Raw genomic sequence first — 22,733 nt, forward strand, 5'->3', positions numbered from 1 at the left:
CATCCCTGTGCCTTCCCAAAAGGAGTCTAAAATACAGCTTTTCCTCCATAAGCCACTGAAGTAAGTTACTGTGTGATGTTAACCTGTCTTGCACTAACTGCACTTATTTCACAAAGAAAAGTAAGGTTTCATAATACAGATGAGTGTTTTATTGGGAAGCCTTTGTAATTAATAATACAACAAAACTGAACTCTTCACAAAAACTGAACTCTTGAAAATTAGTATGGGGTGGATAAATTCCCTTTGGTAGATGTAGGGGCAGTTTCTCTGACCCCATATTGCTGTCCTGAAGAACCAGTAAGGACATTCACTTTTTTTTTCTTAAATACACAACTTGAGTAACCAAAACCCATAGTAAAGCAAAAACAGATATGTCTCTTTCCTAGAAACTGCTAGTCTTAGCCAATAGCAGTAATAAGTTCCTGTTTTCCTCCCAGTTAATGTTTTTAACTTGGTGGGTCAGTGAACTCTTTCCAGGTTCATGTGTAACCTCGGTAGGTCTCAACAGAGAAAACTGCTGCAGGTCTCCCAGTTCTCACATTGGGTTGATGTGGTATCTTTAATGTATTCAAGTCCTCTGGCTCCAGAAGAATGCAAATTTCTGAGTTAAAAGTCCGTCCATGTGGAACTTTTTCTAAAAGCTTTTGAGTAATATAAAAATGGCTATCTTGGGACCTGATATTTAAAATTCTCTCCCTAACTGTCTCAACATGCTATTCTAAATCTGTGAGATTTATGCATATTATTACAAATAAAGATGTCTTCTGCTCCTGCACTTAGTGTGCTGCCCTTCCTTCCAGAGGCCCTAGCTGTTCTTGATAGCTGCTGTAAGTAGAGACTCCTAATTCCAGTCAGTAGTGAGCTTTGGTATCAAAGACAACAATTAGTGTGTGGATATGTACTGTATCTTGTCCTCCACAAGCAGTGTAAGTTGCAAAATAAATTCAAGAACTGTCACTGCCAGACCTCTTAATCTTTATTGGTGTAACATCAGCTTGAAAAACCTGTGTTACTAAATGGTGTCAACTGATCCTGGAGTCTGTGGCCACTAAATGAACACCTACTTTAATTGCAACAAGTATGCTTCCTGAGAGAATGGCTGCTTGACTTCTGAGGAATTGCTGCACATCACAAAACTTCAAAGATGAACTCAAATATTAAATAATTTCCACCAGCTAATTGGGTTATCATGGTTTCCTGCTGGTTCTAGACATGTAGCCCCTTCTATAAATGGTCGTAGAAGTCAGGGTGTGCGGTGGCATTGCTCTGCAAGCTGTGCGACTTATCCAGAAGATGAGTCCATGAAAATAGGATCTCCTTCCCCTTTTATTGATCAGTGTCCTTGTAACTCCCCATCTATTTTTCAAACCTAAATCTCCAGCTGCACCGTGGTAAGCTTTTTCTCTTCTATATAATACCATGGCAAAAGGCAAAAAAAGCTACATTTCTCACTTTAACTTATATTAAACCAGTGCAGTATCCTTTGTACTTGAATTCTGTCACCTGGCAACTCTGAGGCTTTTAAATCTAGAAAGAGGTTAAAAGGAGATTGTTGCTAGTCACTTTTCTCGCTGCCATAGCTTACTACCTCTGCTTTCTAAGCCATCCTGAAAGAGAAACTCAATGTGTTCATGTGCCATTTATACCAGTACTAGGGAAAGGATGCAAAAGAAAGAACTTGAGTTCCCTCAGTGCTACTTTTGCTTGCCCTTTCCTCACACAGATCTTGCAGCGCACCAGCCTTCCTGTAGAATATGAATGTTATGTCTATTACTTAGAGGAAAAAATAATTAAAAGAATCCTGTAGTTTACAATGTCCCCCTAATGCCACTAATCTTTTGTGCTCTCAGGAATATCTTCTCCCCTCCTGCAGAAAGTTGATGTGGTCTCTGAAGTATCCCAGGAAACATGTGAGGCCCTGGCTGACTGCCTCAACCTATTCACAAAGCAAGAAGGGGTATGTATTGTGCTGCATGGGTCTATGAAGGGTCTGAATAGCTTAGTATATTTTGCTAATTCCCTGCTTACCTGTTACAAAAATAAATACATACACCCATAGAACTTCATATTGTTGGTAAGCTGTCCTTTTGCATGCTGAATGTCTGATGAAAACTCATGCTTCTAGAGAAAGAGTAGCTAAGTTCCTCTACAGAAGGGTATCTTAGTATTTGAGTGTTAGAAGAGACCCAGATTTTGCTTACAAACTACTGCTTGTGATGTTCAAACTGAATGCTTGAATTCAATAAAGCAGTTGCTTTGCTGATTTGAAGGTTAAAATATTGAGAAAATTAATCTTTTTTTTTTGTACTGGCTAACTGAAGTGTTGAACAGTATTACTTCTGAATTTGTTTTTCAGACCATGTGCTTAGTGGGTGTGTGAATGCTATCTGTTGAACTTCTGGCTTTCCCAGTGACAAATATTTTGTATGGTGTTAAACATAACGCAAATGCTTCAATTTGAGAATATATGTCAAACTCATTAATTCCTGCGGTAGGAGAGCTGGTATTTTTCTCCCCTCTAGAAGATACCCTAGTACCATGGAATAAATTTGTCTTCCTGTATTGTGGTAACAGTAATTCCTCAGTTAGGCTCTTGTTGTCATCAGTAGGCTGTGTTTCAAAATGAGGTTTGTGTTGGTGCTGTTAGTCTTCCAGTTATTTAACAGTGAGCTGCAAACACTGGCTCCATTGTCTAGGTTTGGTTTAAGATTCCCCCCCCTCCCCCTCCCATTCCTTTCCAAGCCTTTTTGTCTCCAGTCACAAGTCTTCTAGACTTCCTTGAGTCAAGCTCTACCAGAGCGGAACAAGCATTGCTTTTTTACATTGAGTTTTTTCTTTAAGAAAATCTAATATTAAAGTTGCCGGTTCCATTTGTGGATGAGGGGGAAATTGTTACAACGGTGGGTGTATAGTGTTAGTATTCCTTAACTGTGTTGGCATCTTGCTTCAAGCCAGACTAAAATAGCTTTCCAGAGTGGAGAATGGCAAAACATATGGTGAAATTGTAGTTTCACCTTACTTGAACTTGAACAGTCTCAGTAGGTGTTATAGAGGCCGTATTTTAATGTGGAATCACATAGATTTGGGCACAGAGGGATAGGCTGAGGTGTGAACTTGAATTTCCACCATAGCTAGTGAAATCAGTTGGTCATGACAGGGAGAAAATGTGATCCTGGAGAGTTTTGTGTCTTGGTATTTTTAAACTTCAAGCTATTGCAATTCCAGAATATAATGCAAGCTTTTAAAGATGCCATAAGTTCATATGGGAAATTACAGCAGCAATCTCTTCCTAAGACTTGAACCTTTCCAAAAAGTTGTATTCCTTGAGCGTTACTGTTCTTAAAGCCACAGCGTTTGGTTTTGTTATCTTTTATAAGACAGGGCCCTGTTCTTTGCCTTTCAGTGTTGATTTCTAGACCGTAGTTCTGTTGGCATTGCAAAAGCATTATATTGGGTTCTGCATTAGCAAGTGGTAAAACCCCAATTAAATGCTTTAATATTCCTTCTAAGTATATTGAGTAGTGAAGATAACTTTGAAGTATCGAACTCTAATATAAAAACACTTGTCTAAAATACTCTAAAAACAGATCTTTTTTAGTGTTTGTTTCTCTTCTGATCATGATCTCAATAATGAAGTTAAGGTTTAAGTGTTGTAAATGTTTGGGAACAACTGCCATAAATGCTCTGCTCTGGCAATAATTGGCTGCTGTTAACCTAAGACTGCCAAACTACCTTCAGGAAGAATAACTACAACTGTTGTTTAAAAGCTTCTTTCCTGCCTGTCCTGTTGTCTCCAGGCCTCTTTTTCGTTGTCAACGGGACTGTTTGACTGCAGCTTGGCTTGCGGGGGCTCCCCGGTAGAACTTCCTTTGCGTGGAGAGGAATTACTTGCTCCACAATCCCTTTCAATCGTATTGTGCATGTCGCGTGAAATCTGGTTCTCTCTAGAAACGAACGTGTTCTCAAGCTCAGTACCTTTTTATCTTGCCTCTTTAAGGAGAATTTTTTTCCCCTCTCACTTAAATTGTCAGCATACCAGAAGCCACTGCTTGACTAATGAGGAGAGGTTGCTAAACTTAAGTAAGGATAACCATAGCAAACACAGTTTTTGCCTTTTAGAGAAGACTCTTTGTTTAGTATTGCCTGTCTCTGTGCTGCGTAAATTGTAGCGTAATTGTGCAATATGCAAATGAAACTGCTAATACAGCAGTAAAAAAAAAGAGATAAAGGTTCAACTGTCTTCCACTTGCGTTAGAAATAGTGCATGAGCCTGATATCCAAACGCTCCATCTGTCCGCTGCTTCTGCTTCCCCCCCAGCGCGGCGTCGCCCCCGGTGCCGCCGTGCAGGGCTCGGCGTGCGCCTTGTCGCTGGCGGCGGTGACGCTTCCGAGCGGCTGCGGGAGAGCGCGGCCGAGTTCCTCGCCGTGCCGCTCGCTGCGGAGGGGTGGTGCGGTCCGCTGCGGTGCCGGCTCTGGGGAGGAGGGAAGCCCCGCAGCAGCATGCCGCCCGAGCCGGAGAAGGCGTGACCTCAGCGCTCCGCACGGCGGGAGCTGCTGTGACGCCGTACGGGGCAGCAGGGGATGGAGGAGCTTCCAAAAATAACCCACTGCGGCGGGGCCCCATGCGGGGCGGCCCCGGCGGGCTCTGGCACCTGCCTACGCTGCGGCTCCGGCGGGGCCGCCCCCCCGCGCCCGCCTGGGTAGCCGCGGCCCGTCAGCGGCGGGCAGGCGCCCCTGCCCCGGCGGCGGGGCGAGGGCGGGGCAGGGGCGGGAGCGCTCGGCCTGGCAGGCCATTTTTAGCCGGGCTGGGAGGCGGCTGCCGCCCCGCTATTTCGGGTTGCTTTCCTCCGCCCCCTCTCCATCCCCCCGCGCTCGGCGGGACCCGCTGGCCCTGGCGGAGCGGGGCGCGGAGCGGGGCGCGGGCTGCGCGGGGCGGGCGCCACTCCCCCGCCCTGCCCTGCGCCGCGCCGCGCTGCGCCTGGGCTTCCGCCCCACTCGGTGGCGTGCTGCAAGGTGAAGGGGCCGCCCGCTGCGCTGCCCGGCCCGGCAGGTGCTGCCGCTACCGCTGCTCCCGCTGCTGCTGCCGCAAGCGCAAGCCGGGCGGCTTTCCCAGCCGCGCGGGGCGAGGTGAGGGAGCGGCTGCCTTCCCGAAGTCGTGTTCCGCGGTATGTAGCGTGCGTGTGATGGATTGGAATCTGGTTTGGGTTTTTCCTTCTTGACATTGGGATGAACCCTTCTGTGTCAAGCGGAGAAGGTAGAGATGAGCACAGATACTTTTCGCCGAACGATTAAAACGTGAGGGAAACCCGGAGGTAATCTGGTTGCTTTAATCTGAGTATTTATTGAGGCGTTGTGTCGGAGCTAGTGCAACTTGAAACGTTTTCTGCAGTGACTTTGGCACAAGGTTAGTAAGTATTGTTTCAAAGCAGGACTTCCTCTGTACTGTTTCTAGCAGATACCAGAACCTGCATTCCAAAAGCAGTTTGATTCTAGTATTTTTATATTCTAAGGTATTTTTATATAGTTGTAGGAGAAGTTTAACTTAAGGTTCTTTGCACGCTATTATCTCTGCTAGATTTTTCTGGGTGAGTTTAAAATTTATTTCCTATACTTGAGCTGCATGCACTAAAGCTGTATGAAACTGCTAGGAAAGGTATTCTTTAAACAAATCCGCTTTTTTTTTTTTTTTTTTAGCTTGCTTCTTCATTAACCAGTGCTAGAAAAAGTGTGCTGATGGGTATCTTGACTCTCCTAAGTTTCACTTTTATCATCAAAAGTTATATTTAACAGTAAATTAAAAGCTCCTATTGCATGAGTTTAAAACAAATAACAATTGTAAGCTGACTTCATTTGTTGTCTGTTTGTGGCTTTGATCTTCTTCCTTGGTTTGTAGATGTTGTCATTCTTTCTAGGGTTGGTGTTGTGGGGTTGGTTTTGTTTTTTTGTTGTTGTGTTTTTTGTTGGGTTTTTTTTTTTTAGAAAACGAGATTTGTTTACAAGCTGATGAAAAACCTTAGCCGATGAGATAAGGGATTCAGAAAAGGTTTCTTCATTTGTTGGTTTAAATGAGTTGTATACTCATTTAGGTAGAATTTGTCATAACAAACTAAGCTTGTCATTTTTACAGAAACTTTAAGGCCAAAATACTGTGGGTCATAGTCCTTGGATTTTGTTAGCATGTTACACCATGGTAAAGATATCTCTTGTATGTATAACTGATGTACTGTAAATAAAAAATGTGCGTGTAGTTCAACTAGCAAATACTAATCCCTAGAACTTCAGTGTACTGCCTTAGTTTATTTCATATTTCTTGGAAACGTAATTGAATGTCCAAGGGTTAGATTTGTCTGTGTGTGTTCTTGTGAATGAATGCATGCATGCTTTTTGGGATACAAATAGTTGTCTTTAATACGTGTCTGGTTTGTGGTCTGGGAGACATGTATGAGCATGACTGTTACCACTTAGACCTACTGGACTGTGAATGAAGAAGGTGCCTGTAAGCTGTGTCCAGGTGACTCCTTAATGAGACTTTTTATTATCCGTTTCCTTGTGGGGGTGGAGGTGCGAGGAACAGTGATGACACTCTGCAGTCAAGGGAGAACTATTGGTATGGGCACCCTGAGCAAATCTGTTTAGAAAAGTCCTGGAGTCCATCAGCAGTCCTTTTCTGCCACCTGGCAATAATAGTCAGCTACATTAATCTGTCAGGTAATGGGAGCCTTTGGTGTGGGGGAGGGAGAGATGAAGAGGGGGTGAGGGACTCAACTAAGATCAGGGAAGCTAAGAAAGAGGTTAATTTTATGATTTCTGAGTTAGGGCTGGGGAGGGGATCATGTCTTGGCTGGCTGTTGTACTAGACCTAGAACCGTAGAGTCCTTAGCCCCTCAAGTCATGAAACTAGTGCTTGTGTTTCTCTGCTCTTTTCTCCTTGTGCTTAGAAACAGGTGACAGCCCTATTGTTTTTTGCTTCCTTTCAGTCACTGGAGCATACCAGAGCAATTCTGTTGTCCGTTCTGTTCTGCAGCTCTTGCTGAAAGTAGTGGAAATCAAGGCAAGACCTTGGTGTGTCCAGGCCTGTAGGCAATGCCTGAAACAACTGAAATGCTGTTCAGCTTGTAAACTTGGGGAAGGGAGGAGAGCAGTTTTCAGGCAGTTGATAATTGCACTGGGCACAGCAAGAGGTGTTTGGTGTTGAGAGACTCAAAGTGTGTCTGCATCAAGAAAACCTTTATTGGCTGTATGAGTCTCTAACTGACTTGACCCTATTTCTTCCCCTCTCCTCCAAATGAGTAGAAATGTACTAAAAATACCTAGTGCCGCTCAAATCTTGTTTGAAAGTAATAAGTTAACTGGAAGGTTCTCTATTCTCAAACAGGTGCCCAGGTAAAGACTGGTATTTTTCCCTTACGCAGAAAAGCATGGGATATAACGTGTTGTGGAATGATGTATAGGCATGGCATGTAAGAGAACAAAAGCTACCGACAAGAAAGTCATTTGGCAGGTTGTTTCTCCTGCTAGAACATCAGCAGTTCTAGTCACGCCTTGATGATTCCTGCTGAACTCATTTTTGGGTGCTGTACATGCATATGTCTTTCACCTGTGCTGAAGCTCTAAAGATGAGATATTGAAATCAGAGGAACTTGATAGTGAAATGTTTGCAGATGGCATAGTGTTCTTTCTCTGGAAGCATTTTCTTTCTGCCACTGTACTGCAGCCTTGTAGATAGAAAGCTAACTACAGGTCTGTGAAGACAAGGTCCTTATCAGTATTATGTAAAGCAGTTTAGTGAGTCCAAAGCATCTAGGAGGTAGGGGAGTTAAAAAACATAACTTTTTTTCAGAGACTTTCCTAGAGCAGCCAAGACTGAATAGGTCACCAGAGTGGGCAGAGAAGCTAAGCAGCAGCCTGGACGGAAGCTTGTTAAAATAACGAATACTGGGATTCCATTCAGGGAAAAGATAAAAAATGACTGCTTTTCTTTTATAAAAGGGTATTATGTGTGTAGACAGAATGCTTACATTTTGAAGCAGTTGGTAAGATCCTTGGTGGAGTGCCATATATACAAAAGGCTTCTGAGTGGCAGACGGTCCTGGCTGACAGAATGACGCCTGGATGTTACTATAGAGCAAAAGATGAATGCTACTGGTCTTTGTAGTACAACAGGGTCCCAACTTTTTTTTTTCCCTTAAGAGTGCGCACTTCAAAAGTTAACCTTTTTCCTTGTAACTGGTGATATGTTTGAATATAATCTATTGGCAAAGTGACATACTGATTTCTAGTGACAGGGAAACTTGCTGACTTATAGCTCTACAAGCCTGTGTGAAAGCTGGTCACACAACTTTGTCTGAAGGCATTCTCCACTCGGTACTGCATTGCCCAACTCAAAGCACACTGCTAACCTGTTCTTGCACTTTCCAGGGCAGATTAATGCTTTTTCAAAGCTTGGCTTGTAGTTATTTTTTTTTCTTGGCAGTTGTTAAGCAGCCTTGTGTAAACTAACTTGGAATGTGTTCATGGGCCTCTGGGGAAAGACAGTGTAAAAACATATTAGTTTGAAATGAGACCCCTTCTCACTGGGCTTCTGCAACTCTCAGTCTGAGGTTTACTTCTGAGGTCTTGTCTATGACTTGTTTGGGGATTTTATTTTTTAATGCAAAAACATGGAGAAAAGGGGCTTAGCTGAGGCTGCAGGGAGGAAACATCAAGCAGCAATCAAGTTTAATGGTAAAGTATTTGATATAGTAAGCTTCTAAAACAGGAATTAGCAATTCTGTTTTCTGTGAATGTATTTGAAAAATGGTGCTCTTGTCTCTGTGTAAGCTGATAGAGAGGAACAAAAAAGAAATACATAACATGGAAATTTTCTTTCCGTGTTCTCGGTACTTACTGTTATGAGGATATGGTTTGTATTCCTCTCTGTCATGCTTGGAAAACAAATTGGAGTGAGAAGAGAGCACGCTTTTATCCTTCTAGTGTCATTGTGATTTTGTAATGGCATGTAAAGCTGATCAGCTTGTTTTCAGTGTTCTGGCTGAATGTATATCTGATGTGTTTTGGAAGAATGGATTAACAGTAGAATTCTAAAACTTGCTAGCTCCCAGACAGCCAGTCTATTGTCAGCTAAGCACCGGTAACATTTCAGGAAAAAAATGAAGCAGCAAAAACCAGGATTTAAGGCTGAACCTCTGTGCATAGCACCATACTTGTTAACTTTGTTTGCTGGGATTTTGCATGCAAGTGTGTGAGATACTTGACTGCTGCGGCAATCTGGCTGAGTCGTCTGGTTTTGTCTCTCAGCTGCATAAAACATCAGAATGCTGAACTGCGTGACTGCAGTCACACACGTTTACTAATTCTTTGGAGGTGTATTCTCCTTCTTGACCTTTCTTTCTTGAAACTTAGGGGTTTTATAATGCCTTTTTGCTTGTAAACCTGATAAAAGCTAGTTTCTTAGAATAATAATAAATTATTTCTACACATGTGAAAAAGAAATTTCATGTAGCCTGGCCAGTACTGGATATTAACACATGCGTATGAGGGAGATATGATATTTAACTTTTTATTACGCATATGGTTTGTGTGAGGTTGTTTTAAAGGCATTGTCTGAGTAGCATGAGTAACTTAAGGCTTCGTGTCACTTAACTGCTGTCAAATCATCTTAAGTTCGCCATGTGGTGGGATTTTTGGTATGTTTTATTTGGCCTCCTTAAACATCAGTGATTTCAGATCTCTTGCCTTATGGCCTACTAGGCTGTCCATGTGCAATTGTGTAGTGTTTCCTTGAATAAAGGAGGTTGACTGAGTCTAAACTTACTTTTCTGCTGTTCTTTGTTGTGTTTTTAGTTGGTGTATTTTAGTCACTTCTGGTTCCATGAAATATAGGGATCTTCTAGCTATGAAGAATAAAATGGGGGCGGGGGTGTTGTCTTTTTTTTTTTTACTTCACCTGGCTGCAATTATGGTTTTCAACCAAAACTGCTTTTTTCACTTTTTTTTTTTATTCCATGACTCCTCAGAGCTGATACCATTTTTATAATAGAGGTAAGCCATTGTGGAATTTGACCTCTTGTCTGATTTTTAATCTTGTGAACTGAACGCGTACTTGTTGGCCTCTCTCTCTCTTTCCCAGACTGCCAGTGACTTTAGAAACTTCTTTGGTTTTAATATTAATATTCAGAAGCGTGTTATCTCTGCTTGATGTGCTGTCCAGTGAAGAAATGTGTTTGTATAATGCTGAGTGCTGAGTCACTGGTTATCACTAGAATTGGTAAATGGGCTGTATTTAGAAAGTGTTTATGTACTGAAAATAAATCACTGCTATTACAGTTTTCCTTGAAGGTACATGCCAGGCCTGGTCATCAAGGAATGTTAGTAACCTCTTTCTCCAGAGTGCTTGTATTGTTCTTAACATCACCCCCTTTTAAATGCATCAATAATATACTTTAAAAATAAATGTGTTCCGTGTTATGTACAAATGGGAAATGCAGGCCTATGCTATCCTATAAGGATAGCTAATAAGCACACACAAAGCAAATGATGCTCCATTTATAGTAAAGAGCTGAGCTGAATGTTGCTGCAAAGGAGTGGTAAGATAGAGGGCCTCTTACGAATAGAGAGTATCAATTTGTTGTGAATATCCTGAAGCGTCCAGTATAAGAGGATGTCTAGCTTTGATGTAAGGATAGCTCGTCTGAATATCTCGTCTCTCTTGAATGCATTTGGGAGTGACACCTGTGATGTGCTTACTTTGCTTGCATAGCTTCATGTAAAGCCCCTTGTAAGGTAAATGTGGACTCGGTGGTTTTGAAAAGGAATGTTTTCCCTTCTCTCATACTTGTCACTGCTACATTATTAGTGTTAAAACTTGGACACCAATGCAATAACTCTTGGATCCGTAGGTACACTAGGAGACATCGAGGATGGCTTTAAAGCATGCCTATTTGAAGGAAGTCTGCAGTGTACATCATAATATAGGGGTACTCCTTAGCTTAGAAGTAGAACAGTTTAGTCACAGAAGCAGACTATAAACTTTTTCATCTGCTTCGGGGAGTTTTGTGCTGCCAAAGCTACGCTGCTTCCACAACATAAGCTCGTTTAGATATGTTGTTTGACCCTTGAATAGAAATACAGCTTCCTGTTAATCTTGAAATTTAATAGTGTTGCTATTGCAGGTCCCTTTTTTTTTGAGTCAAGAGCTATGGTGGGAGAAAGGGGGGAGAACAAAAACTACTCTAGCCTTGTCTGGGAACACTCAGTTTAATTGGCCAGAGCATCAGCCTCTAGGTCTTGTGCGGGTCTACCGTAGCAGAAAGGCATCTGCAGGAACTTGGAGGGTTTGAACTGATAGACACGAACTCATGGGGCAAACTCACACATGGGGTTTTTATCATTGTGGTGGGAAATAATCTTAAGTTGTCAAGATGATGGTATAGCTCCTCTAGGTAATGTGGTAATCCATATATGTCAGTAACTTATACCTTTCTGGAGATGCCAACAAGACTATTAATTGTGGAAGTATTCTGTGCTATGCATGCAAATTGGATTGCCTGTTGTTCCAGTGAAATACCTTGCTGCAAGGTCAGACAAATCAAATTGAGGTGAAAATGAGCTGGCTGAGCCTTTAAGACAGCTTGAAACCTTAGACAGTTGCATCTGTGCTCATGGATAGCAGAAATCTAGTTTTGTCTGACCTGTATCTCCTCCAGCTCTGAAGCCGCATTTCAGGCTAAGGGCTAAACTATTATCTCACAGTGGTTGAGGTTGCAAGGGGCCTCTGGAGGTCCCCTGGTCCAACCCTGCTCAGGCAGGGCCAGCTAGAGCTGGTTGCTCAGGAACATGTCCAGATGGCCTTTGAGTACCTCCAAGGATGGAGACTCCACAACACCTCTGGGCAACTTGTGCCAGTGCTCAGTCACCCTCACAGTAAAAATAAATGTTTCTTGATGTTCAGATGGAACCTCCTGTGTTTCAGCTTGTGCCCATTGCGTCTTGTCCTGTCAATGGGCACCACTGAGAAGAGTCTGGCTGCGTCTTCTTTGTACCCTCCCTTCAGGTATTTATATAGATTGATGAGATCTGTTCTGAGACTTCTCTCCTCTAGCCTGAACAGCCGTCAGACATCCACACAGTACTTGAGGCAGTCCACTACAGTAGTTTTAGACAATTTCAGGGAACTGTGTGTCACAGATCAGCTGATAACACATGGTCAGAGTTTATTCTTGTCTTTGCTCCCACATACAATTTATTGAATCTAAAAAATGACGTGTCACTCTAGGCTGTTGGATTCTTCTTCAGCTTGGGGTGGAGAGAACTCTTGGTGTTCCTTTAGACTTAGACTTTCATCAGATCTACCTTCCAGTTTTATTCTAGTAGCCAGTGGTTTTTATTGGAGAAGTTCATAAAAGAGCTTACTGAAAGTTTAAGCTGGGGCCACTTCTTGGTCTGAACTGTAGATGCTACTGGATTGCATATTGGGGAGTAATAAATAGAAGATTTATCAGTAAACAGCTTTGCTACAGTGTTAAGTATGTATCTCAGGGAGAAGCAGGCTTGTTTTAACTACTGGATTCTTCTTTAGTTACTTTTTGCACAAGGGGGCCCCAAGTAGCAATGAGTAACACACTGAATTCTTGCAACAAAGTAAAAAAAACAAACAAACAAGCAAAAAAAAACCAACAAACAACAAACCACCAAACCCCCCCCCCCCCCCCCCAAAACACCTCCCACCAGATGAAGGCAAAAGTGTTTGAGATCATTCATAAGGAGAGAAGATCTGTACCACTGAGTAAGAATATTTGGATTATCTAGCTGTTCTGCATGGCGATGGTGGTGTTCTATAGTGTCTTCTTGTAATAAAAATATATCAGTAGGTATCATATTTTGGGATAATTGTGGAGGTTTTCGACTCTAGCAATTATTTCTAACAAAAACAAGAACTGGGAGGCAGTATTTCAGATTTCATTCTCAATATGCAAATATCTTTTTACTAATTTGATCCAAGGTTGTGAACTTTCAGTTTGGGTTTCCGTAGCCCACAGCATAATTATCTGTCTGCCCTAACTGTGGGACGAACTTCTGTACGACATACTCTAATTTCAGGAAATGTCTTATCAGCCTACCCAGGACCTAGCTGATGTCTGCCAGCTGTTGCCTGCTTAGGGGTAAGGTCAAAACAGTGTCTCAGAGGAAAATCATCCCTAATAAGAGACAGGCTTCTTAATGCTGCAAGTCCTTCTGAAATCTGAAGTAGAAGTGGATTTCTGCATTTGTGTCTGTCTATGAAGTCTGATTCATTAATATCGGAAAGTTGAGAAGAGCCTGTTCTGGACTATAGCAAATGAGAATGCTTTCCAGGTGGATTTCATTTGGAGATGAGAACTCCAGCACTGTGGTGTGAAACTCACCATCAACTTCTGGCCTGTGTAGGAGTTCAACTTTTTTTCATTTTTAACTAGTTTGATTAGCATCCAAAATGAAATCAAAACTAGCAAATAAGATGTCTGAGTTTTTCATAAATGCAGAACAACTGTATAGCATGCATGTTTGTTTTGGAATTGCTTTTTTAAAAAAACTGTCAGTTATTCCTCATAAATAATGAACAAGATTCCCAATGTGGAGCTTGTAGAACAGACAACCAGCTTCAGAAGTGTTAATTTTTTAATAGGAAGCTGGTTTCACTCTGAGTCAACAACGCATCCAGTTGTGTAGCAGCACTAGTAAGCCAGTAAGAGCCAACAAAAACATAGCAAAAACATGACAGTTGCTTCAAAAGAGAAAACATTAATACATGCATTCGCTGTGATCCAACTGGGAAGAAGTGTGAGGGAGGGGATACAAAGGGGTTGATCAAAGTAATCGGTGGTGTATACTGAAAAATACTTAAGGGAAGTAGCTAGATCAAAACTGCCTTAAGATCTGTTTTCAAAACAGTCCTTGAGAATAAAAAGGAAATGTTTCCTGTGTGTGTTCTTAAGAACCCTTACATCTTAAAGTCTGGTCTCTCTGTTTGTGAGACTAGCAAACTTCAAAGATGTCCAGAGTGTCTCAAAGGGAAAAGACGCAAAAAATGTCCCTGCCAGGTCTGAAAACATGCAGCAATATACTGTTCTAGTCCTGTTGGCATCAGTATAATGTATGTGTATATATATCAGTATAATATGAATGAGATAGTTTGGGTAACGTTACTTGTGGTATATGCCTCTGAGGAAATAGATGCTTAATCTCACTAGGGCAGCAAAATATATTTGGGGTGTGGTTTTTTTTTCTGGTAATCTTGTAGCTCTGCAACTTGAAACGAGCTTCCCAAACATGTACATCACTGCTGATGTCATTCAGTCCCAGCTTGTTTTGGCATAAGCTATTGGCAAATGTGAATAGCAGCCATATTTAATTTCAGCTTTACTCAGAATAGAAACAATGCTTAACAGAAAATGACAAAATCGGAAGGCTTTTTGTTTGAACTCCCGATACTTGACTAATCATTGTTATAATACTGGAACAGGAGTAGGGACAGAATGCACTGTGGAAACTGGCAACTTCTGCAGCTCTTAAATTTAAGTAGACTTTGTGAGATTTATCAGCTTACAGTTAAGTCATCTAAGTAAAATGCAAAAAAACCAAATACTTTTGAGGGGAAGACTTGGAATTGCCATTAAGTCTCACTTTAGAAACAAACCAGAAAAAGCTCTGTTAAGTCTTGACCAGTGCAGAATCACTTTGAAGAAAGCAGTTTCTCTAACAGAAAAGCTTAAACCCAAGCTTTTAAGCCAAAACCATCCTTCTAATCTGCAATCAGAAATGAAGTCTTTGCAGTTTGTTCTTGCGCTTCTAGACAGGTTCTTGGCTCAGGACTGTGACATTCTCCGCTGGTTAAAACTGTGGTGCTTCATCAGCCTCTGAATAAACAAACTTTGACATGGCCAAATGTGGAAACAGGAGAGGGGAAGGAAGGCAGGCAGCGAGCTCCATGTTGAGGAGGAAGTGTCGGTGTCTTAGGGAAAGGTGGGAGGCAAACAGTCTTTGTCCTTAGCATATAGATAGTTCAGAAGCTGTTAATCCAGGCAGTCTTGAATTATGAATTTTTATAATAGACTTCGTACGTTGGAAAAAGGGTGCTGACTGCTCTCAGCATCTCCAGCTCTTCTCTTGAATAACAGTTCTCTTACTGCCTTGATATCTGTCTGTGTTGATGTGATCCTGCCAAAGTCCGAGTTTCTTCTGTGTGGACGATAGTTTGGCTCTTGCTTCTATCAGTGGTTCCACTGTCTCTAAGTTTTATGATCATATCTGGTCCTTTCCTTCATTAGCAGAATTTTATTATTTTAATAAATCAAAAATAGGGAAATATTATAACTCTGTACTCAGAAGAATGCAATGTAGCCTTTCCAAATCAACCCTGCTAAACTCCTCCTCTTGAACTTTTGAGGTGAACGTTCGTAGTTGACTAACAATGAATCCTTGTGTTCATCTGGGGAATGATCGAGGCAGAGTCTTATGACTTGATTTACAAAGTCTTTACTTTCTTCTATAGGCTTTGAGTTGGGATGTAAGTGAATAGATTACCAGGACTTCAAATTGGTATGTATGGGATTTGCTTGTGTGTATGGGGGTCTTTCAGCCTTTGTACAAAAAGGAACTTTATTGATGATGTTTCCTGTATATGAAAGAAAGCAAAATCTTATGTTAGCCTTCTGAGTTTTTTTCTCAGTGTGATGATCTCAGTAAGGTGTGGTACTCTGATGCTGGAGCTGTAGAGTCAGCTGGCCAGACTTCCGAGATGGAGACTGGTGCTGTCTTGTGATACAGTAAGTAACCCTTTACCTGTCATCAGTGAGCTCAGCTTACCTCCTTGATTAACTGATCACATCTTGTTTTGCATTTCAGTAGTTGCACTAGCAGTAGTTCAAGTCACTGGCAAGTGCTATCTAACTATTCTATTTTTAGCTAGAGATCTGATAGATCTCTGAAGCCAGGTAAATGGTAAGCTTATAGCACAGAGAGAGAGAAAACCTAAGCAAGAAACAATGGTTGAAGTAAAGCACGACTTTTTTGGATCAGTCCTCCACCCTGGGGTGAGCCAAGGCTATGATGAAGTTTACAAGAGCTACTTTACTCCAGCAAATGAAGAGTTACGATACAAGGCCTTAACATATGTTAAGATAGCAGATGTTTGTCACAAGTTCCTTGTGGTTGATGGTGATGGGGAGCACTGAGTCAGCAGGGGGACTCTGTGTGGAAAGGCGTATGTGTAAACAGATAAGAACGCCAAAAGTTTTGTATGAAATATTTACATGCTTTAGTGCTTTAGGAATCTAGTGATGTGTTCATGAAACCGATTGCATCTGTTTGGGAACACTTTGCTTTTGCTTTAATGTGAGCTGTTGCATTTGCAGTTTTATGATGTGTCATTAGGAGTATTCATAAAGCAGTTGTTCCTTTCTCTAGTACTTCAAATACCTGAGACGTGATTGCAAAGAAACATACGGAAACTAAAACTGTTCCTCTTTTTTGCGGGTGGAGAGGGGGAGGGTTAGGAGAAAAGCAGGATTTTACATATTCATATCATATACTCATGTGTGCTTGGTGGGAGTTAAGTCCCATGAGTAGAGGTAAAAATCAAGCCTTTTTTAAAAATTACTTTCTTTCTCGAAAACTTCCTTTATTGAAGCTCAAATGTGGTTAAAACTATGCGAACTCCACGTGAGAGCAACTGGTTTCAGTTTTCACTTCAGTAGCATCTTAAGCAACAACTTAGTCCTACTCTAGGTAGCAGAAAATCTAAAAGCCCTTTTTCATAGAAGCATATCCTGTAGAATTACTGCTGCAGTAGCATGCTTCAAAGTTAGCTAACAAAATATATAGAACTGTTCCATTTCTAAACAGACATGCCTCGGGGAAGATATTAAAAGTCTCTACATTTTTTCCATGATGAAGTGAAAACACAGGTTTTATTCAAGACATGGAGACAGACCTGACTTCTTGAAACTATGTAGTTCTCATTCTGTATTAAATGTAAAAGAATAACAGATATACTCCGCACTAGTTTAAACTGGTCATCACAAAGAACTGGCTTATGCAAGGAGGCACTAGCAATAGGGACTGTATTGTACTAACAGCAGAATTGCAACTATGTGAGCTTGCCTGTTAGAATAGACAAACAGTGTACATATCAAACTGTCTACATTGAGGTTGTGATTTGCACTATTAGCCTCAGATTTTTTGGTAGGGGTTTTCATTTGGTCTGAAGATCACGGAAAAAGGGAAAGAACCCTCGCTTTGGATTCCCAGTGCTTCCTGTGAGTAGTTTTCCATAGTGTAATGTGTTACAACACAGAGCTTTGTAGGTTCTGTCTTTCAGGATAGTACGTCCTGTTGGAGTAGGTGACCCTGGAAACTAACAGTTTCATATAAATAGATGTAGCGTGAAGCAAATTGGCATTTACCTCATTACAGGAAGCAGGATTACATTTCTTAATGTGAGGAGATGTCCACAGAAAACTGTCAGTTCTACTATAGCAGTGTTTTTTGAATTCCTTGCTTACATGTTAATTTCCAGCCAGGTGTTAGACTAGCCCTTAGCTTGCTACTGAAAACTTGCACCTTGCCTCTGTGCTTCGTGGCAAATGTCCCATAAGCGGTGACGTTTTTGGGAGGATGGAATTTCTGTGGCAGTTGGACAAAGCCATTCATTTTGAAAACCAAAACCCCACTTCTGAGTAGTCAGAGGCGTTGGTGAGGCAGTGTCATAGGCTGCTTTCCTGCACTCAGCTTACTGCAGAGCAGAATTGGTACGTGGGGTGCTGATGCTCCGGCAGAGTCTGGCTTCAGATCCCCTGGTGGTTGCTATGTGAAAGAGGTAGTTCGTCCTTCCTACACAACTCGAAAGTCTGCATATTTTGGGCATTCTTATTCCTAACGCTGAAGTTGAGTGCTTTTGAAAGTAAAATTCAACTAAAACACACTGCAGTGTTGTGAAGTCTGTCTTTTCTCTCTCTCAGTCCAGGAGAACCTAGAGCTAAGGTATGCTGTCTTTTAATTTACTATTCTAATGTTAAAGGCAAGTAGCCCTACATACTGTTGAGGTGTCTGTATTTGTTCTATGCCTTGCTTGCTATGTGTTGTTTTTAGGATTTACTTGCAGCTGCAATAGCATGTTGCTGAGATGATCATTTATTAGCTGGGCATAAGTGGTGTGACCCTTTCCTAGCCCACAAAAGTGCCACTGTTGTTGGGCATTAATTTAAATTAAAAGCATCCAGCACCAAACAAAGGAAGTGTTTTGTGTATTGTATTGAGATGTCTTCAGGATGACAGAGAAGCCTTGGTTACAGGCTGTGCTGATATCGTTCAAAACTTCAGGCTTTAAAAAAGGAGAAAAAAAAAAAAAAGAAAAGAAAAAATAGTGGTTTGGTGCATGTTACTAGTGTCCCACCTACCTCGTGGAAGCTGAGGGTACAGAAAGGAATGGGACTGGTGTTTGTTACACGCAAATAAGCTTTTTGATATTTTGGAATAGGCAAGTGAACTTCTGCTAGTAATATGCAGTGAAGGAGTTAACTTTTAAACCATGCTCTTGTGCTTAGCAGGATTTCTGATAGCATGGAAAGGCAATAGAAGTGTCTGCAAATAGCTTGTTGCTTTCCTTTTAAAAAAATAAAATAAAATAGAGGTCTGACTGCTAAAATAACTCAATTCTGTATTTAAACTCACAATTCAGCGCTTACAGCCTGAAGGTCTCAAGTATTTATGGGAAGCTGTTGGAAGCAGATTCCCATTCAGTTAAATCAGAAGTGAAGCCAGTCACCAGAACTTGGCTATCAAACCTCTTCAGCTGGAGAAGTATTTTTAAAAAAAAAAATTGTTGCACTGACCTAGATACTGAAGTCTTGGTGGTTCTGTGTCAGTGTATCAGGTTATAGCTGTGTCTATAGCTGTAAGGTTAATGACCGAGTGATTGTTTACTTCTGTGAGACAAAGCTAGATGGTTTCCATCAGCAATTGTAAATCTGAAGTTTCACTATAATAGTATTCGCTTTAGAGATGAAAACAAGACTGATCTTAACTGTCGTTGTCTAACAGTGCAAGCACAAGCCCAACTTTATTGATAACTGGAATTGCTCTTGTGCAGAATAGCTCCTGACAAGGGTAAGGTAGGAAGCCTGAGCAGCTGAACATCAGGAACTCAGCTGGCCTCATGCTGGGCTCGCTAGAGTGCTCTGTGCCACTGTCCCTGTGAAGCTCTGTGGAGAGCTTATGACGGTGATGGTGGCACTGGCATTGTGGGCACCAGCAACAGGGATCAAAAAAATGGCAGCTGTTCCAGAGCTGGAGGATGAGGAGCTGAACCCAGTACAATGTGAATTGCCATCTGTCTCTTCCTCAGCTCGGGCATCACTACCGAAGGTACAGGAACCACGGCTGTATCACAAGCTGTGCCTTTATGCAGGCTGTCAATAAAATGTCTCTTCTGAAACTTTCCTGGGTATGCTCAGGCTGGATTTCCAGAGCTGTGTATACACTGATACCTGCATCATTTTGATGTGGTATTTACTACCTTATATAAATGTTTGTGTCGCTGTGTAAAATAGTGCGGTACTCAGCTAATGCAACTTCACGAAATCAGGTGATATTCCACTGAAAAATGTTGGTCTATCTGCATCCAGTTTAATAGACTGAAATGCGTATTCTTCTGAAAGCAGGTGTTTTCTTCGTCGTTTTGTGCTTGTCTTCCTGCTTTATACATAGATCCTAAAGATTTTGTGTTAATAAGCATTTTTAAAACTAGTCTGGAGGTTCTTTCTATAATCTTGTGGTTGCTTTTGTGTTGGGACACTGAAGAAAGACAGAATGGGAAAGAAAAAATTTTGGGAAAAGGGATAAAGCTGAAGTGTCATCTCCAAAAATGGTGGTGGTGGTGTAGCCAGGAAGATGGAATAATTCACCTCAGAACTTAATCATTGGCCAAGTCTTGTGAATGAAAAATAAAGCATGGAAAATTATGCATAACAGCAATCTACTTCTTACATTTTGGGAAAACCTATCACTCAGTTGGTCAATTATGTGGTTCAATAAACTTATGCTTTGAAAATAGTGCCGATCTGCCTGCATATATCTTGTTAAGCTTGGAAGAATGGAGCATGTGGTTCTGGAAAAAAAAACCAAACCGCCGACCTTTACAGCCAAATTACTGCAAGAAGATTTTAGGAGATTTATCTTGTCAATAATAAAAGACAAGGTGACAAAATGGTGGTATTGCTTAAAGCTGCTTTGTGTTTAAAAAATAAAAATAAACAGTATGCTTATTTCAAACAAGGTTATTTCTCCAGTGATACCTGTATTTTTAAGTAGAGTACATGAAGGTTGTACTATAAGTATTACTTTTCTACAGGTGAAATCAGTCGAATAATGGTAGTAGAACATTTTTGTGGGTTTTTTTTTTGTTAGTTTGTTTTTTTGAGTTCTCACATTGACACTGTAGAACTGTTTTGGTGCTTAAGGACATAGTATAGTTACAGACAGTATTTCCAGACCACTACCTTCAAAGAGCTGCTAGTATAAACTCTTACCCTTCACCGAGTACTAGGCTGTAGAGGTTGGTAGACCGACCTCTTGGCTTTCTGAACGTGTGTGTCCAACCCACAAGCTCAGTACTGTTGACAAAATTTTTATATTGGTCTTCCATCTCCAAGTATTGAACTAAGGTTGCTTTAAAGCCGGTTCATTCAGGTATGAATGAACATCCCAAAGGTTACAAGCAACAAACTTAAACATGTTTTCATTTTTCCTTACCTTGTGGCTAGCCTTGTGCTGCTTATGTAACTGATGAAAAGCTTTTTTTTGTTGTCTACTAGGTACTACCTACCTAGTAGTGCTTAATTGCTGTGCTAGTAAGTGTTTGGCAGCTAGGAAGTCTGGAAGTACACAGAAAAGTGAACCTTACTGTAAAGCTGGCTCCCCTTTTCCAAAAAGGGAATTTTTTTCCAGTACATCTTCTGCAATTCTGAATAGCTCTACATTACGATAGGGCAGAGGAACCTTAAAGTCAATAAAAGACTTTGTGGGGGGCTTTATCTTAAACCTGTATTTGTTGTTGCTTGTTTAGTCACACTACTGTGCTTCTAGGGGATGCAAAAAAAGGTTCATCTGGGGTTTGTTAGATATATTTTGATTTTCTTTCAATTTGCTGTTAAATAACATTGAAACTTAAGTTTTAGGTAAAGATTTAAATCATTCAAATCATTTATCAAAACAAAACATACAAGCATAAAGGCATCTAATTCAATACCACAAAAAAATTGCAAACACCATTTTAATAACTGGTTTTACTTTGCTCTTTAGTAATAATGAAAAGTACTATTTTATTTTCAGTCTTCCACCTTCCCTCTCTCAGGAGAGTGAAATACTGGTGCTGTTTCTCTAAATGGGCAGTTCCTTAACTATTTGATAGTATACAAAATGTAACCCCTGCAGAAACTGCTTAATAACAGATCTTTTGCAGTGGTGTGTCTGATTTTTATGAAACATTGCAGTAATTGGCTTCATCGGTACTGTCAAAGTGAACTTTAAATGAAAGTGACAGTAACTAGTCCAGACTTTTTTCATTTTGTTCAGGGTAAAACTATTAGACAGTAAGTGACTTACTGGTTTTATTGCTTTCAATTAGCAACCCGATTTTATACCCTTTTAATTATCATTTAATTGGATTGCCCCTTTACACTCAGAGCCTGGCAGCCAAACTAGTTGATTTAGTATTTGGCACAACTGAGGAGGTGAAAATTTCTTCCATAAGTCTTTCTCCAGAGTATACGTTACTGCCAGCATAGAAACTCTTCTCTGGAAATGGCAATTCTGCTTTAATATCTCCTTTCTAGCCTCTAAATCTGCACACCCTCATTTGTGCCCGACTCTGAATCCACCATTTGAGTGGTTGTTATAACTGAGGGGGCTGAAGCCTCCAAAGTAAAGCTGTAATCTAAAGTGTAACCAGATAGGACATACGAACAGTTCTTAAATTAGATTCAAAAACGTAACGTTGGTATATGTGTAAGTTGCTTAGGAAAGTGTGTAAGTTGTCCCTGTAACTGTTCCAAGAGATTAATTGCCATGTCCTTGCATGTTCTTAATGGAGGGGGAATTAGCGTTGTAAACTGACCTTTGAGAGTAAACTAGAGAACAAGGCAGGGCTTGGGCATGCTTTTAAAAAGGGACTGGAAGGGAGGAAAGGAAGAGAAAGGAAAAGAGTCAATGGTTTAGGGACTGGAGGAGAAGTAGCACATTGAAGCCTTGCTGGGCTGGGAGAAGAGGCCCTTCCTGAGCCTTCAGCTACAGCCCTCTCCCCCCCCCCGGCAGAAAGAGGAGGTGGGAAAGCACCAGCAAAAAAACCCAGGAGGAAACAGGAAGGACATGTTGCTCTTCCGTTACTAGTCCTGGACTGAAAAAGTGGATAACATCATCCTCTCTGGAGCCGGTTGCATTTGTAGGCTTAAAAAAAACGTCCACCATCTGGTGGCTGGGCTTCTTTTTTTGTCAGCTTCTGGCTCCTCTGTAAACTGTTTTGGGAGTGGAGAGGGAGGACTGTTTATATCCATGTTAAATCGGTTAGTAGAGGAATCTTTTTTAACCTCCTTCTGTAATCCTCAGGGTTAAATGTTTTCAGCTCATAGTTCAGTTGCAGTTATTTGTAGCTGGCATTCACATTTGCCCTGTAATTCAATTTAGATGATGCTGCTTGGCCC

At 41.2% G+C, this 22,733-nt stretch overlaps 1 protein-coding gene across 14 annotated transcripts in view; it reads left to right on the top strand.

Moving 5' to 3' along the window:
• Positions 1-22,733, top strand: part of OSBPL1A (oxysterol binding protein like 1A) — a 79,103-nt gene that overhangs the window by 27,023 nt on the left and 29,347 nt on the right. For 8 of the 14 annotated variants that reach the window (XR_012672355.1, XM_075141963.1, XM_075141962.1 and 5 more), the window contains one exon: positions 1,851-1,957. Coding sequence is in view for 7 of the 14 variants with exons in the window: in XM_075141963.1 (XP_074998064.1) it covers positions 1,851-1,957 (107 nt within the window). In the remaining 7 variants the exon portion in view is untranslated. Of the gene's footprint in view, positions 1-1,850; positions 1,958-4,873; positions 5,166-5,206; positions 5,405-15,708; positions 15,804-22,733 lie in introns of those variants that run through there. The other 6 variants (XM_075141968.1, XM_075141972.1, XM_075141971.1 and 3 more) reach the window with 6 other exon arrangements.

This window comes from Calonectris borealis, chromosome 2 (genome assembly GCF_964195595.1).
Source record: "Calonectris borealis chromosome 2, bCalBor7.hap1.2, whole genome shotgun sequence".
In the NCBI taxonomy this organism is placed as follows: Eukaryota; Metazoa; Chordata; class Aves; order Procellariiformes; family Procellariidae; genus Calonectris; species Calonectris borealis.